The 13,794-nt window shown below is 37.2% G+C and overlaps 1 protein-coding gene across 5 annotated transcripts in view; it reads left to right on the top strand.

The window, feature by feature from the left end:
• LOC111147960 (VPS8, CORVET complex subunit) overlaps positions 1-13,794 on the top strand; it is a 245,202-nt gene that overhangs the window by 164,751 nt on the left and 66,657 nt on the right. For all 5 annotated transcript variants that reach the window (XM_022504289.1, XM_022504266.1, XM_022504272.1 and 2 more), the window contains 3 exons: positions 3,057-3,146; positions 6,673-6,715; positions 9,977-10,080. In XM_022504289.1, coding sequence (XP_022359997.1) covers positions 3,057-3,146; positions 6,673-6,715; positions 9,977-10,080 — 237 coding nt within the window. The remainder of the gene's footprint in view (positions 1-3,056; positions 3,147-6,672; positions 6,716-9,976; positions 10,081-13,794) is intronic.

Raw genomic sequence — 13,794 nt, 5'->3', positions numbered from 1 at the left:
GTTTTATTTTTTTTTTTTAAGATTTTATTTATTTATTTGACAGAGAGAAATCACAAGTAAGCAGAGAGGCAGGCAGAGAGAGAGAGGAGGAAGCAGGCTCCCTGCTGAGCAGAAAGCCCGACGTGGGGCTCGAACCCAGGACCTGGGATCATGACCCGAGCCGAAGGCAGTGGCTTAACCCACTAAGCCACCCAGGCGCCCCTAATTTATCAGTTTTATACATGTAGATTGAATTCCTTCATTTTAATAGTCATTTAATATCAATTGAATGAATGTGCCACAGTTTATTTCCCTATTGATAGACACTCGTATTCTTTCTAATCCTTTACTTTTATAAACAATGCTACATTATACATCTTTGTACCAATCTTGTGTGCCCATGTGAGGTTTCTCCAAGTAATTATCTGGAGGTGGAATTCTTAGACAGTAGAGTAGCTTTATTCTACTGTTATTGCCACAGTGATCTGTTTGTTTCTGTTCTCATCACCCATGGTTGTTGTTTGCTGTTTTTGCACATTCTTGCTGATACCTAACATTTTTAGACTTCTTAATTTTTGCCAGTGTGGTGGGTATCTTTGATTACTCATGACATTGAACATCTTTCCATATGTTTAATGACTCTTGGTTTTCTTTTCTCTGAATTATCTGTTTTGTATCATTTGTCCTTTTTTCTATTGAGTTTTTGCCTTTACTGATTTGTAGAAGTTCTAATTTCTGCATCTCTCATCCTTTGCTGATGTTATGTGTTGGAGATGCCTTCTTCCAGTCTGTTGTGGCAAGTCTTTTAACTTGGTTTTTAGTGACTTCTATTTTAACTTACCAGTCTTTTCCTTTAAAGTTTAGATTTTTGTATGTGTCTTATTTCCTTTTCCACTCTGATGGTATAAAAGATATCCTCTTATATGAGTTTTATAGTTGAGCTTTTTACATTTAGGCCTTTAATCCATCTGGAATTTATTTTTGTAAACAGATCAAGAGAGGGATTTATGTATTTTTTCCCCGTGTATAACCAATGGTCCATGTGGTATTTCGGTGTCCTTACCTCACTGATTCAGAATGCCTTACTGCTATGTACCAAGCTCCCAAAGAGATGTAGATCTGTGTGTGGGAGCTCTTCTCTTCCTTTGGTCATGTCTTTTCTTATACCATTACCACATATTTTAATTAATACAGCTTTACAATATGGCTTATTATTTGGAAGTTGTCCCTCATTCTTTTTCTTTAAAATTCTATGTCTATTCTTTTTTTTTTTTTCTTAAAGATTTTATTTATTTATGTGACAGACAGAGATTACAAGTAGGGAGAGAGGCAAGCAGAGAGAGAGGAGGAAGCAGGCTCCCCGTGGAGCAGAGAGCCCGACGCGGGGCTCGATCCCAGGACCCTGAGATCATGACCTGAGCCGAAGGCAGAGGCTTTAACCCACTGAGCCACCCAGGCGCCCCTCTATGTCTAGTCTTAGGCTCTTACTTTTTCACATCAAATTAGAAATCACGTCGTCAGGTTCCTCAAAAAAAGAAAAAAAAAAAAAAAGTCCAGTGTTTCTATGAAGTACATACATTGAATTTTAGATGAGTTCAGTCAGGGAAGACTGACATTTCACAATGTAGAGTCTTCACATTCAAGGACCTGGTTGTCTTTTTAAAAGCCTTTGATTCTCTCTAGTGAGGTTTCAGTAACTTTTATATGCTATACAAGGTTCTTGCCTGTGTTTTCTTACATTTGTTCCTAAATACTTACACTTTTTGTTAAGGGTGAAAGTTTTTGAAATGATATCTTTATTGATTGCTGCTGCTGTGTGTTATTAATTTTTTACATTGTTTGTATCATAAAGAATCTGAATTCTTCATTCAAATAGTTAATAGGTTTTTTTTTACAATACTACTTTCTAAGAATAAGGGTAGTTTTTTTTTTTTTCTTTTCAATCTTACCCTTCTTTCTTTCTCTTATCAGATGTGCAAGAGCTCCAGGATATTACTGTATAAAAGCAATGACAGTATATATTCTTGCCTTGTCTCTGATTTTTAAAAAAATTTTTTTTGTTTGTTTTGTTTTTTTTCTCTGATTTAAAAGGGAAGATGTCTAACATCTTACATTAAATGTGTTTATTTTAGGATTTTGATAGATAATTTTTATTAAATTAAAATTCCATTCTCAGTTTGGGTAATAGTGTTTTGTTTTGGTTTTCTTGAGCATGGGTACTGCATTTTATCAGATACTTTTTTGTATATTTATTGAGAGGATCATAGGTTTTTTTCCTTTGAACCTGTTAATATGTTATTTGTGCCTCTCTTTTTTCTTCTTGCTAAGAAAGTTTTATCCCACTTTATTAGTCTTTTCGAAGACTATTTGGGGCTTGTTAAACTTCTGTATTGTTTTTCCTTTGTTTCTTTTCAATAGCATTATTTTCTGCATTTCTCTTTCTAATTTCTCTTTCTAATTTCTCTTCTGAGCTTGTTTGGTATTTCCTTTACTTATTGGAAACTCTTAGTTTATTGATGTTTATTAAGATCTCAAAAGTTGTTTTGTTGTGTTTCATTGCCATTTTGTTCTAAATATTTTCTGATTTATATTGTTCCTATTATGTGTGTTACTTTTTTCCTGTGGTTATACTCATTCAGGTAAATGACAGTTTTAGATTAAATCCATGATGAACATGGTTTAGTTAGAACTGCCAAGATGGGCCACTTATAAGACTAGAAAGTCAATGGGGCGCCTGGGTGGCTCAGTGGTTTAAGCCTCTGCCTTCGGCTCGGGTCATGGTCTCAGGGTCCTGGGATCGAGCCCCGCATCGGGCTCTCTGCTTGGCAGAGAGCCTGCTTCCCTTCCTCTCTCTCTCTCTGCCTGCCTCTCTGCCTACTTGTGATCTCTGTCAAATAACTAAATAAAATCTTTAAAAAAAAAAAAAAGACTAGAAAGTCAAGAATTTCATATTATATTGGACCATAGACTACTACTGAGGTATGAATTTATTATTTGTTGTCATGTTGTTTTCATCCTTAATAGGATCCACAAACAAGATTTGTGAACAAAAATCTTTATCTTTTCTTATTTCCTAGATTACCCAGAAGTATCAACTTCATGAAGTCACTGCCTATCTATTAGAAAAAAAAGGAGATATTCATGGTGCCTTCTTAATAATGCTAAAGGTAGTATTTTACTATATTTGCTTTGTCATGTTACTTTCCAGGCCTCCATTCATCAACCCATCTTTTTTTTTTATTGAGATATTCTTGACATGTAACATTGTGTAAATTTTCATCCATCTTAATCTCTTGTGTGTCAGAATAAGTTGCAGACAATACTACATTTTACCGCAAAATGTAAAAATATTTACATTTTATCATGACTAGATTTTATCGTGCCTAGAGTTTAGTCACTGACTAGAGCTCACCATTTCTTTTTGGTATTTTTTTAAAGTGAAATTTACATTCAGTAAAATGCATGAGTCTTAAGTGTATCATGTACTGAGTTTTGATACATGCACACACCTGTGCTCCTAGTTCCTAACAAGACAGAGAACATTACCTTCACCAGAGAAAGTTCCTCATGTTCCTTCACGCTCAGTTTCCATTCCCATATCCCCACACATAATCACTTTTCTGATTTTTTTCACTGTGAATTAGTTTTACCTTTTTTATGCAGTTACATTAATGGAGTCCTCCAATAGTACTCTTGTATAATTCTTCTTTCAGCATGATATTTTTGAGATGTGTCAGGAGTTTGTTTCTTTTATCACTGAGTAGTATTTAAGTGTATGAATATACTACAGTTTATTCATTCTCTTGATGGTTGACACCTGGGCTATTTCTAGGTTTTGGCTATTAAGAATAAATCTACTATGGGGACGCCTGGGTGGCTCAGTCACTGGGCGGCTGCCTTTGGCTCAGGTCATGATCCTGGGGTCCTAGGATCAAGCCCCGCATCTGGCTGCCTACTCAGCGGGAAGCCTGCTACTCCCTCTCCCACTCCCTTTGCTTGTGTTCCCTCTCTCGCTGTGTCTCTCTGTCAAACAAATAAAATCTTAAAAAAAAGAATAAATCTACTATGATCACTCTTGTACATAAATGTTTTCATTTTCCTGAAGTTAGTACCAAGGAGTGGAATTGCTGGGTCACAGGATAGGTGTAGGTTTAGTTTTGTAAGAAATGATAAGACCTCTTTCCAAAGTAGCTATTCTGTTTTACATCCTCTCCAATAATGTATGAGTTTTGGTTTGCTACACATTCTCACCAACAGTTGGTCTATTTTTTACAAAAATTTTTATCCACTTTTTAAATTGTTATAAAATATATATTACAAAAATTTACCATTTTGGTGAAATTAAGTATATTCATATTGTTTTGCAATTATCACCACCATCCATCTCCAGAACTTTTTCAGCTTCTGAAAGGGAAACTCTGTACCCATTAAATAATAGCCCCCTCTTCCCCTCATCCCCAAATAACCACCATTCTTCCTGACTCTATGAATTTGACTGCTGTACCTCATGTACTTGGAATCACAGAGTATTTGCTTTTTTGTTTACATTTATCACAAAGTCTTCAAGATTTATCCATATCGTAGCATGTGCCACAATTTCAGTTTTAAGGCTGAAAAGGTATACCATTTTATGTGTATGCCACTTTTTGTTTATCCGTTCATCCATTGATGGACCCTCGGATTGCTTCCACCTTTTGACCATTCTGAGTAATACTGCTGTGAACATGGGTGTACAGATATCTTTTCAAGACCCAGCTTTCATTTCTACTAAGCATAAAACCAGAATGGAATTACTGAATTCAATGATATTATTTTTAATTTTGAAGGAACTGCTATACTGTTTTCTATAGTGGCTGCACCATTTTACATTCTCATCAGCAATGCAGAAGGGTTTTAACTTCTCTGCATCTTCTCCAAAACTGTTTTCTTGATGGTAGCCATTTTAATGGGTGTGAAGTATTACCTCAGTGATTTTAAATATTGTCATCTACTTACAGATTAGGGATATCCTATTTATATTTAAAAAAAAAAAGTTACAAATTGGCTTCTAGTTTTTCTCTAGCTATGTAGTCACCAAACAGGCCAGGAAGAATATTCCACAGAGGCTCGCGTACGCTCTCAGCCTCTTTTAATGTGTAAGTTACCCTTACATCTCTTTTTCCCTTGCAGTTTGTTGAAGATACCATGAATCTATTTTTAAAGGATAAATTAAACATATTCCTGGCATGGATGGGGGAAAGAGAAGCAGGATACCCTTGCAGGGACTAAGACCAGCTTTTACAAAGGCATGGAAATACAGAGAAATATGAGCTGCTAGGAGAGAATCCAGCAGCTCTGCTGGGGCTCCACTATCAATGTATAGACATTGATAGTCAGGTGAGGTTGGAAGCAAGGGCTGGGTCCAGATTTGGGAAGATTTTGCAGGACACCCTAAAGAATTAGGACTGATTTATTATCACATGAGACCACTTAAAGGTTTTTAAGCAAAAGAACTGACATGATGTTGTTTCATGAAGATTGCTCTGGTAACTGCAGGAGGATGGGGGTCTAGAGAAGGGGGAGGTAAAACTTGGGGAGGAAGCAGAGAGCATTTGCGAGGCTGTGTAGTACAGGTAATGAATCCATGAGGCTTAAGCTAGGGGTAGTGGTAGTGGTGGTGAAGTGGGGAGAGGATTGGACTTGAGAACTGTTGATCATTGGAATATGGTATGGAAGGAATAAGAGGGAGTGATTAATGACAGTTATGTGATTTTTAGCTTTACATTATTAGCCTATAAGGGACCTCAAGGAAAGGAACAAATTTGGAGTAGAAAGGATATATTAAGATCAGCCTCAGTGTATATTAAGACAACTTTGAGGAGCACCTGGATGGTGTAGTCAGTTCACCAGCTCTTGATTTCAGCTCAGGTCATGATCCCAGGGTCATGGGATTAAGCCCCATGTGGGGCTCCTTGATCAGCAGGGAGTCTGCCTGAGCTTTTGTCTCTCTCCCTCTCTTTCCACCTCTCCCTCCATGTTCTCTTTCACTGTCTCTCTAAAATAAATAAATCTTTAAAAAAAAAAAAAGCATCCTTTGGAATATCATCGGTTAAGGCTTTCTAAGGATCTAGTATTTGGTGTAGCAGTGGACACTGCAATTTGCATATTTAGAGCTGTCATACTCAAGGCTGTGCCCCATGCTCTGGAGACACACTTTATGTTCTTTTTTTATTCCCACCCACCCCTTTTTCTCATAGCCCAGTATGACTTTTATTCCCTTGCCCAAAGTCTGGATAAATCCTGCTCTTTATTACTGTGCCTAAAGAATGTCATTCATGACGGTATAATGGTACAACAGAAGCAGAAGTGCTGCAGGATAAGTGACACTTGGTATTTTGGGTCCCTTCCAATACTGCTAGCTTTGCTTTATGTATACCCCAGAATTCTCTTCTGAATGACAGTAAGCGACCTATCTTCAACCTTGTTGTTTCACCTTGTTGTTTCTTCAAGTTTTTCCTTTAAAATGTGTTTGTCTGGGTGATGGGTATTAAGGAGGACACATGTTGTGATGATCACTGGGTGTTAAAAAAAAAACAACAACAAAGAATTTAAAAAATAATAAAAAAATAAATAAAATATATTTGTTCAAATATTTGTGAATTAGGTAACTGTATCCTTCTTACCTCCTGCATTTTTTTTTTTTTTACCTCCTAGAGACTACAAAGCAAACTTCAAGAGATAACACATCAAGATGAAAGTAAGTTCTTGAGTGTGATTTACAATTATTTCTTCCCATGGACCCTGTGTTTTAAAAGATGTTGTCTAAGAAACTGCATTTACTAAATAATAATTACCTTGATCTGTATAAATACTTTAACACTGATCCCAGTTTTAGCTCATTTTCAAGGGCTCATAATGGGGAATCATGGAAACCATTGTGGCTTTGTGATGCCAGTTGTCAGTGGAGTTCACTAATACTGATTTTTTTTTTTTGTTTTATTTCTGTGCCAATTTTTGGTTATATATAAATGAGGTGCATAATTAATGTCCTTAAAGTTATTGTAATGTACTGAGCAATAACAAATCAGAACTTCTAATCAGTAATAGCTGGGGTTTCTGTAGTGAATTTCTATAATTTTAGCACAAAGCAGTAAAACTTGACAGTGTGGAATCTTAGATGGCCTTGTCACAGACAGATGTAAAATTCCCATTATTTTCCTTGACGTTTTAGGACATAGATTCATTTTTTTAAATTGTGGTAAAATACACATAACACAAAATTTACCATTTTGGCCTTTTGTAAGGGTCCAGTTCACTGGCATTGAATCCATTCACACTGTCCTGCAGCCATCTCCACCATCCATCTCTAGAAGTTTTCCAACTTCCCAAACTGAAGTTTTGTACCCATGAGACAATTACTCCCATTCCCTGCCCCTATCTGTCCCTGGCATCTCCCGTTGTGCTTTCCCACTCCGTGAATTTGATGACGGGCCTTCTATAACTGGAATCGTCCCGCGTTTGCCCCTTTCAATCTGGCGTGTTGGCCTAGCATAATGTCTTCACAATTTTTCCGCATTGTAGCATGTGTCAGAATCTCATTCCTTTTTAAAAAGGCTGAATAATATTTTGGTTTATGTATGTGCATCTTGCGTCCTTTTGTCTGTCCGTGGACACTTCAGTTTCTCCCGACCCTTGTGAAGAATATTGCTGTGAACATGCTGTGCAGGTATCTTTCTGAGACGCTGCTTTCATTTCTTCCGGGTAGATTCCCAGAAGTGTTACTGCTTGATTAAATAGTAATTCTAATGTTAATTTTTGAGTGGCTGTTACACTCACTTCCGCAGTGGCCGCCTCAGTGTACGCGGCCGTCAGCGGCACACCAATGAGATTCTAGTCCATCCAAACCCTTACCAACACTTGTTCTTTTCTCTTTTCTTGAGCATAGCCATCCTCCTGGGTGCCAAGTGATAGCTTAGTGGGCTTTTGCTTTGCATTTCCCCATTGACGGGTAATGGAGAGCATCTTTTCACATACTTACTGATTATTTGTGTATCTTCTTGGGCCAAGTGTTTATTCAGGTCCTTTGCCCGCTTTTGAATAGGATGATTTCTTTTCACATTATTGAAATTTTCCAAAATAGCTCTTCCAAAGTTCATTCGATAGGTGATTTTTAGATTGCCCTACCTCTTCAACACATCAGCACATTTCTTAGACCGCCTTTGCCCACACATTTCCTTAAACTCCTTTACCCTAATTCTCTATAAATTACATTCATCTGTGTTTTCTGTGGCTCGGTCTTAGGTGATAGGATCTGTGTTGTATCTGGATCATTTTGTATTACACAGCATCTTCTTGGAGCCTTAGTAAACAGTTGGTTGACTTTTCCATATTTAGTTCAGCTAAGCATTTAATTATTATTTTTGTACTGTTAGTCTCTGTTTAGTCAATTTGTATTAGATTTATTGCATTTATGATATTTTTCTTATTGTTGTTAGAATAATTTTTGCACACATTACATGGGAGGTTGAGGGAAAAGAAGAATGTTTCCCTAAAACCACTACAATGATTTGCAGGTGATATGTGTAGAGAAGCCAGTTCTTTGAATTTAAATTTCTTTGAAGATCAGTTTTTCAGAAATAGTCTCATGTCCACTGTTTACTCTCAGATTTAATTTTTTCTGTGTGCCTAAGAATTTTGGAGGATTTGCTAATTGCAAGACATGGTGCTCGTGAGGGTAATACACAGATGGCTAAAACACAGCTCTTACCCAAATAACTATAGTCTTGTGAAAGAGACAGATATGTAAATAAAAACTTTGAATGCTGGAGGAATCAAGTATTATCAAAGAGATGCAGTGAGAGTGACAAATGATTGTGAAAAATTAGGGAATGATTTGTAACTGATGAATCATAGGTCATTTGTGGAAGATGTGACCTTTGAAGTAAGACTGGAATGATGACTAGAAGTTTGATAGGGAAAGGCAAGGAAAGGGCACCTGGGCTGAACAGAACGTGAGTATGAAAGTACTTGACCAGGAACTCAGGAGTAAGATACAGCACAGCGGATTAAGAACACAGAGGGTGAGAACATGAGCCAGATGGTTACTGCGTCTACTTAGGGTCAGAGGTTTACTTATGTTCTGTTTTTAAAACTTCAAAGCCTTTAATGATTTTTGTGGATGAGACTGATACATTTGCTTGTGACAGTGTCAAAGAGAATGAGGGAGGCAAGATTTAGAAGTCAGAAGTTTAAGAGTTGTTGCTGTAGTTCACAGGAGGTGAAGAGCAGCATAGGGTAAAAGTCACGACACGTGAGGGCACGGAAGTAGAATCCACAGAAGTGGCAATTTATTTCGATATGTGGGTAAAGCAGGGATGGAACATCAGGGACGATGAAGATTCATAAACTGACCTAAAGAAGATGGTTTCATTAACTTCGTTTGGGAAGTGAGAAAAAAAGTGATCTGGTTTTTGTGCATATGAACTCAAGGTGCTCGCTGGACATCCGTGTAGAGATGGATAGAGTCTGTGGAAAGTTCACCCTGCAGATGATGAAAGGAACACGGGCTGCAGGTGTACATTCGGAAGTTATTGGCAAGGACCTGAGGTTGAAACCACAAGAGGAAGTGAATTATTAGGAAAAGAAAAGGAGAGGGCCTAAGATAGTACCTTGAAGGATGACTTACATTTAAGAAATAGAGGGAAGAAGAAACGGTAGAGCAAGAAAGGTGAAAGGTCATCTTTCTGCTGACTAACCCACAGATGATCAGAGCTGTTCCATAGCTAAAGTGTATTAAAATGCTAAGTGTGATGTGCTTTATATGTCCTGTGAATGTCAGGCATTTACATGGAAACAAAATTATCTGTTTTTAATCTACTAAGCATTGGTATCATGCTGATGGAAGATTTCATAATACAAAACAGTGCTATGCCAAGAAAAAGATAATTTTTTTTACAGAAGCTCTGAGGATTATCAGTAATACATCCTTAAGTCTTGTTAACAATTTTTCTGAATCTAGAGACCAAAGAGGAGCTCTCATTGAAGGATGTTGAAGATACCATGGTAGAGACAATTGCCCTTTGCCAGAGAAATTCCCATAATTTGAACCAGCAGCAACGAGAGGTAGGAGAATGACTACTTAGTCATATCAAAGTTGGTTCTGATCTGAAACCAGGAATTAATTCTATTTCTGCTGCCCTCTCAGCCACCTGAGTTTAATTCAACTAGATTTTAATCACTGTTTAGTGCTCCCAGGAGTATAAGCCTCCTAAAGTTATTGTGAGGAGTGCCTGTCCTCTTTGTTCTCACAAAAGGCTTTATATTCCTGGATCTGGCTGTGCTGCAGGATTTAAGCACGTGATTACTGGATGTCCTTGTTCTCTCTGGACCGTGATTCTGTGTATGCCGTGTAGCGATTCTATGGATGTGTTGTCATTTATCATCTCTTCTATTCTCTGTGGAGGAAAATGAGCATGAGGAGCTGGAGGGAAACCTTTAGGGGATACAGAGAATGCTGGAAAAGGTCAAAGAAGGCTGTGATGTAGTTTCTCAACCCTGACTACACATTACAGTCACTTGGGGAGCTTTGAGAAAATCCCAGCACTCGGGCTGCACCCCCAGAACAATGAAATTACAGTTTCTGGATGGGGACCCAGTGCTGAAGCTTCCCACATGATCCCACTGTACAGCCAAGGTTGGAACCACTGCTGTAACAGATTCCAGACTGCCAAAAGGCAGAGCACAGAACTGAAGGAGGCACAGCTGAGCACCTGGTGCAGGTGGGAGTTACAGCAGGGAAGCAGAGACTAAGGGGGCGGGATGGGACTTGACAGCCACATTCTGCTGCAGTTTTCAGAAGAGAAGTTGCAGTGTGATGTGGCCTCCTTGTAACTCCTCAGTGCCCGCCCCTCCGGGCTGCAGCCTCTGACTTGGCACCACCCAGCGCCTTTCTCTTCCCAGGGTTCTGAAATGGGGAGTAAGGCAGACTTTTTATATATATTTAGCCATATATGTTACAGTGAGAATTATAAACTTATTTTTCTTTCCTGTTCTTTTGAGTTGGGTAAATTGCAGCTTGATGTTCTTGTCAAGGATTTTTTAAGACCATACGTTCCAAAAACCCTCAGAAGAAAAATTGTATACAAGCACATTTACATAACAGAGGTGATTTTTAAAAAAACATTTTGTGTGATATACATACTCATTATTTTTTTAAATCCTGCAAAACAGAAAGTTACAAAGAAGAATGTTTTTTTAAAAAGTACCTTGTAAGGGGCGCCTGGGTGGCTCAGTGGGTTAAAGCCTCTGCCTTTCAGCTCAGGTCATAATTCCAGGGTCCTGGGATGGAGCCCCGCATCGGGCTCTCTGTTCAGCAGGGAGTCTGCTTCCCTTTCTCTCTCTCTGCCTGCCTCTCTGCCTACTTGTGATCTCTGTCTGTCAAATAAATAAATAAAATCTTAAAATAAATAAATAAATAAAAATTACATTGTTAAGATCCTATCACCCAGAAATAACCATCATTATCACTGGGGGACCATCAGTCCAGGTACTTCTTATCAGCCTAAATCAGGAAATGCTTGCTTTTACAAATAAATATAGTAGTCAGTCTCCATTAGGAAGCTTTCTGAATTTCAAATTAATATTTCTTCACCATACTATTTCTTAATAAATATCACTACAGCTTAAAAAAAATCTGAATGACTGTAACAGATTGGAATTATTTATTTATAATTACATTTCTGTTTTATAGTATCTGTGATGCCAACCCAGTAAGGAAACACGTGAATTCATGCTTGCTCCCACTCTCTCCTCCATCCCTCTTAATTTTAATTAACCTCATTGAGTCCAGTAACACATACATCTTTTCTGTGTCCACAATTCCCATAAATTGTTTAATCTTTTGAAAATGGATTTTGAGCTTTTTAGCAGTCGTTTTGCCATGATTTTTCTATTCCTGAGTTTTTATTTTCATTTATCTTTTGGTTGGCTGGCTATATTTGGACATGGTTATATTTTGATAGAGAAACATGAAAAGGTAGAATTCTTTAAGCCATGTTCATATGTACTTAATTCTAAATCTTTTTCACTTTTCAACCCTTCCATCTCCTCTCCAGTATCTATTTGATACTCCTCCATCTTCTCATGGAAAATTTAAGGGAAAAGGATAATTATGTTTTATAAGTAGAGCTGTTTAGGTTCACATAAGCTGAAATATATGACTCACATGTATTAACAGTAGAATTAGTTATAAAAATCCATGGCTCCAGAACTCTAGGGATTATTCCAACTGTATTTGAACTCTGTATCTCTTAATCAGAGATAGGAACAATGCTTCTTTTGATGTGGCCAAAGGAAAACTCATTCCATCTTTTTTTTCTTTCCCCGAGTTGGGATTTGTTTTAGTAAAAATATTAGATGTTAGACTTCTTCCTGTCCTTTGAAATTTTCACTTCTCTATGGCTATTATTACGCTGTTGACTGGCTGTGTGTGAGAAAAGTCTATTTGTCTCTCCCTGTGTTAGAGAAACACACACACACCCTCTCTTTGTGGCCCCTCCCTCCAACAACTGGTTTCTGCTTCATTTCTGAACAAGTTTCATTATAACAACAGAAATATTTGAATGTAAATTTTATATAAATACTGTCTTATGTGAAAAATGCTAGACTGATCTTATGTAATACCAAACATTCGATTTTGGGGGGTTTTAATGGTGGTTTGTCTTGATTCTCTTTGTTTTGTTTTGGAGAGAGTGAGAACAAAGCTGTTATTACAGACATTCAACTAACTAGAAGATTTGAAGTGTTTGGAAGTTTGACAGTAGACTGTTCATAATATCTCTTTCCAGAAGTTATCATCACAAGACTTAATATTATGAGTATTTACTTAAAGCAGACTACAGGAAATTGGGCTGTTAATCCTTTCTCAAGTAGAATCTCTGCCTGTCCTACTTTTCTCTATCTGTTTATGGGGCTGCCTTAATACACGGTGATTACATATAACAAAGAGTTTGGCTTTGTTATTATGCATATAATTCCCTGAAAAGGAAGCTGTGTATTACACAGCATAAGAAAGGAATTCAGGTTTAGTTGTGTTGCTCTCAGGGGATGGTTTGTGTGGAGATTTAATTAAAGAAAAATAATTCCTCTGTGTAGAGTGTGAACGTATCCCATGGCTATTACCTCCACAACCATGCTTCCCCCAGTCTACCATTTATAGTCAAGAAACAGCTAATCTTTACAAAAGTAATTCTTTCTGAATTGTCTGGATTAAATAAGAAAATTTAAAAATGAAATTTCTAAACATAATAAATATAAGAACAAAATGTATCCCATATATAATTAAAATAAATTATACAATAAATAAATAAATAATACATTAAAATAACCTACACAGAAATAAATAATGTGGTTATAAAAACATGTTTAAAAAAAAGGTAAGCTAAATAAAGCTATCCAAGAATAAAATACAACACTAATAGTTCATGAGTACTAAATAAGTTAAAATTTCAATAAAATAAAAAATTTGCCATATGTAATATAGTTAAAACCAGTATCTTGAGAACTTGAAGAAATACATCAAAAGTTATTAGTATGAAATCTTGGCCTCATAAAACCTTAAATGGGGACAGGTAAAGGCTTCCTAGTAGAGCTCTTCAGTTGGGAGGTCAACCAGTGGTTACTGGACCCACAGCCTGTTCCCTTTGCCTTCAGAGGCTCCCATATCTCCACTGCCATAGAATTTGTATGGGGTCAGGTGGTGGGGTGCAGAATATGCCCTTTTCTGTAAATGACCACTCTTGTTCTGTTTTGACCTTTCTTCATGGCTCCCAGGTGTTT

Source organism: Enhydra lutris, unplaced genomic scaffold (assembly GCF_002288905.1).
Source record: "Enhydra lutris kenyoni isolate GAN:26980312 unplaced genomic scaffold, ASM228890v2 scaffoldscaffold2, whole genome shotgun sequence".
NCBI classification, from domain to species: Eukaryota; Metazoa; Chordata; class Mammalia; order Carnivora; family Mustelidae; genus Enhydra; species Enhydra lutris.
The sequence above is the reverse complement of the archived record's forward strand: the minus strand, read 5'-3'. Positions and strand labels throughout refer to the sequence as shown.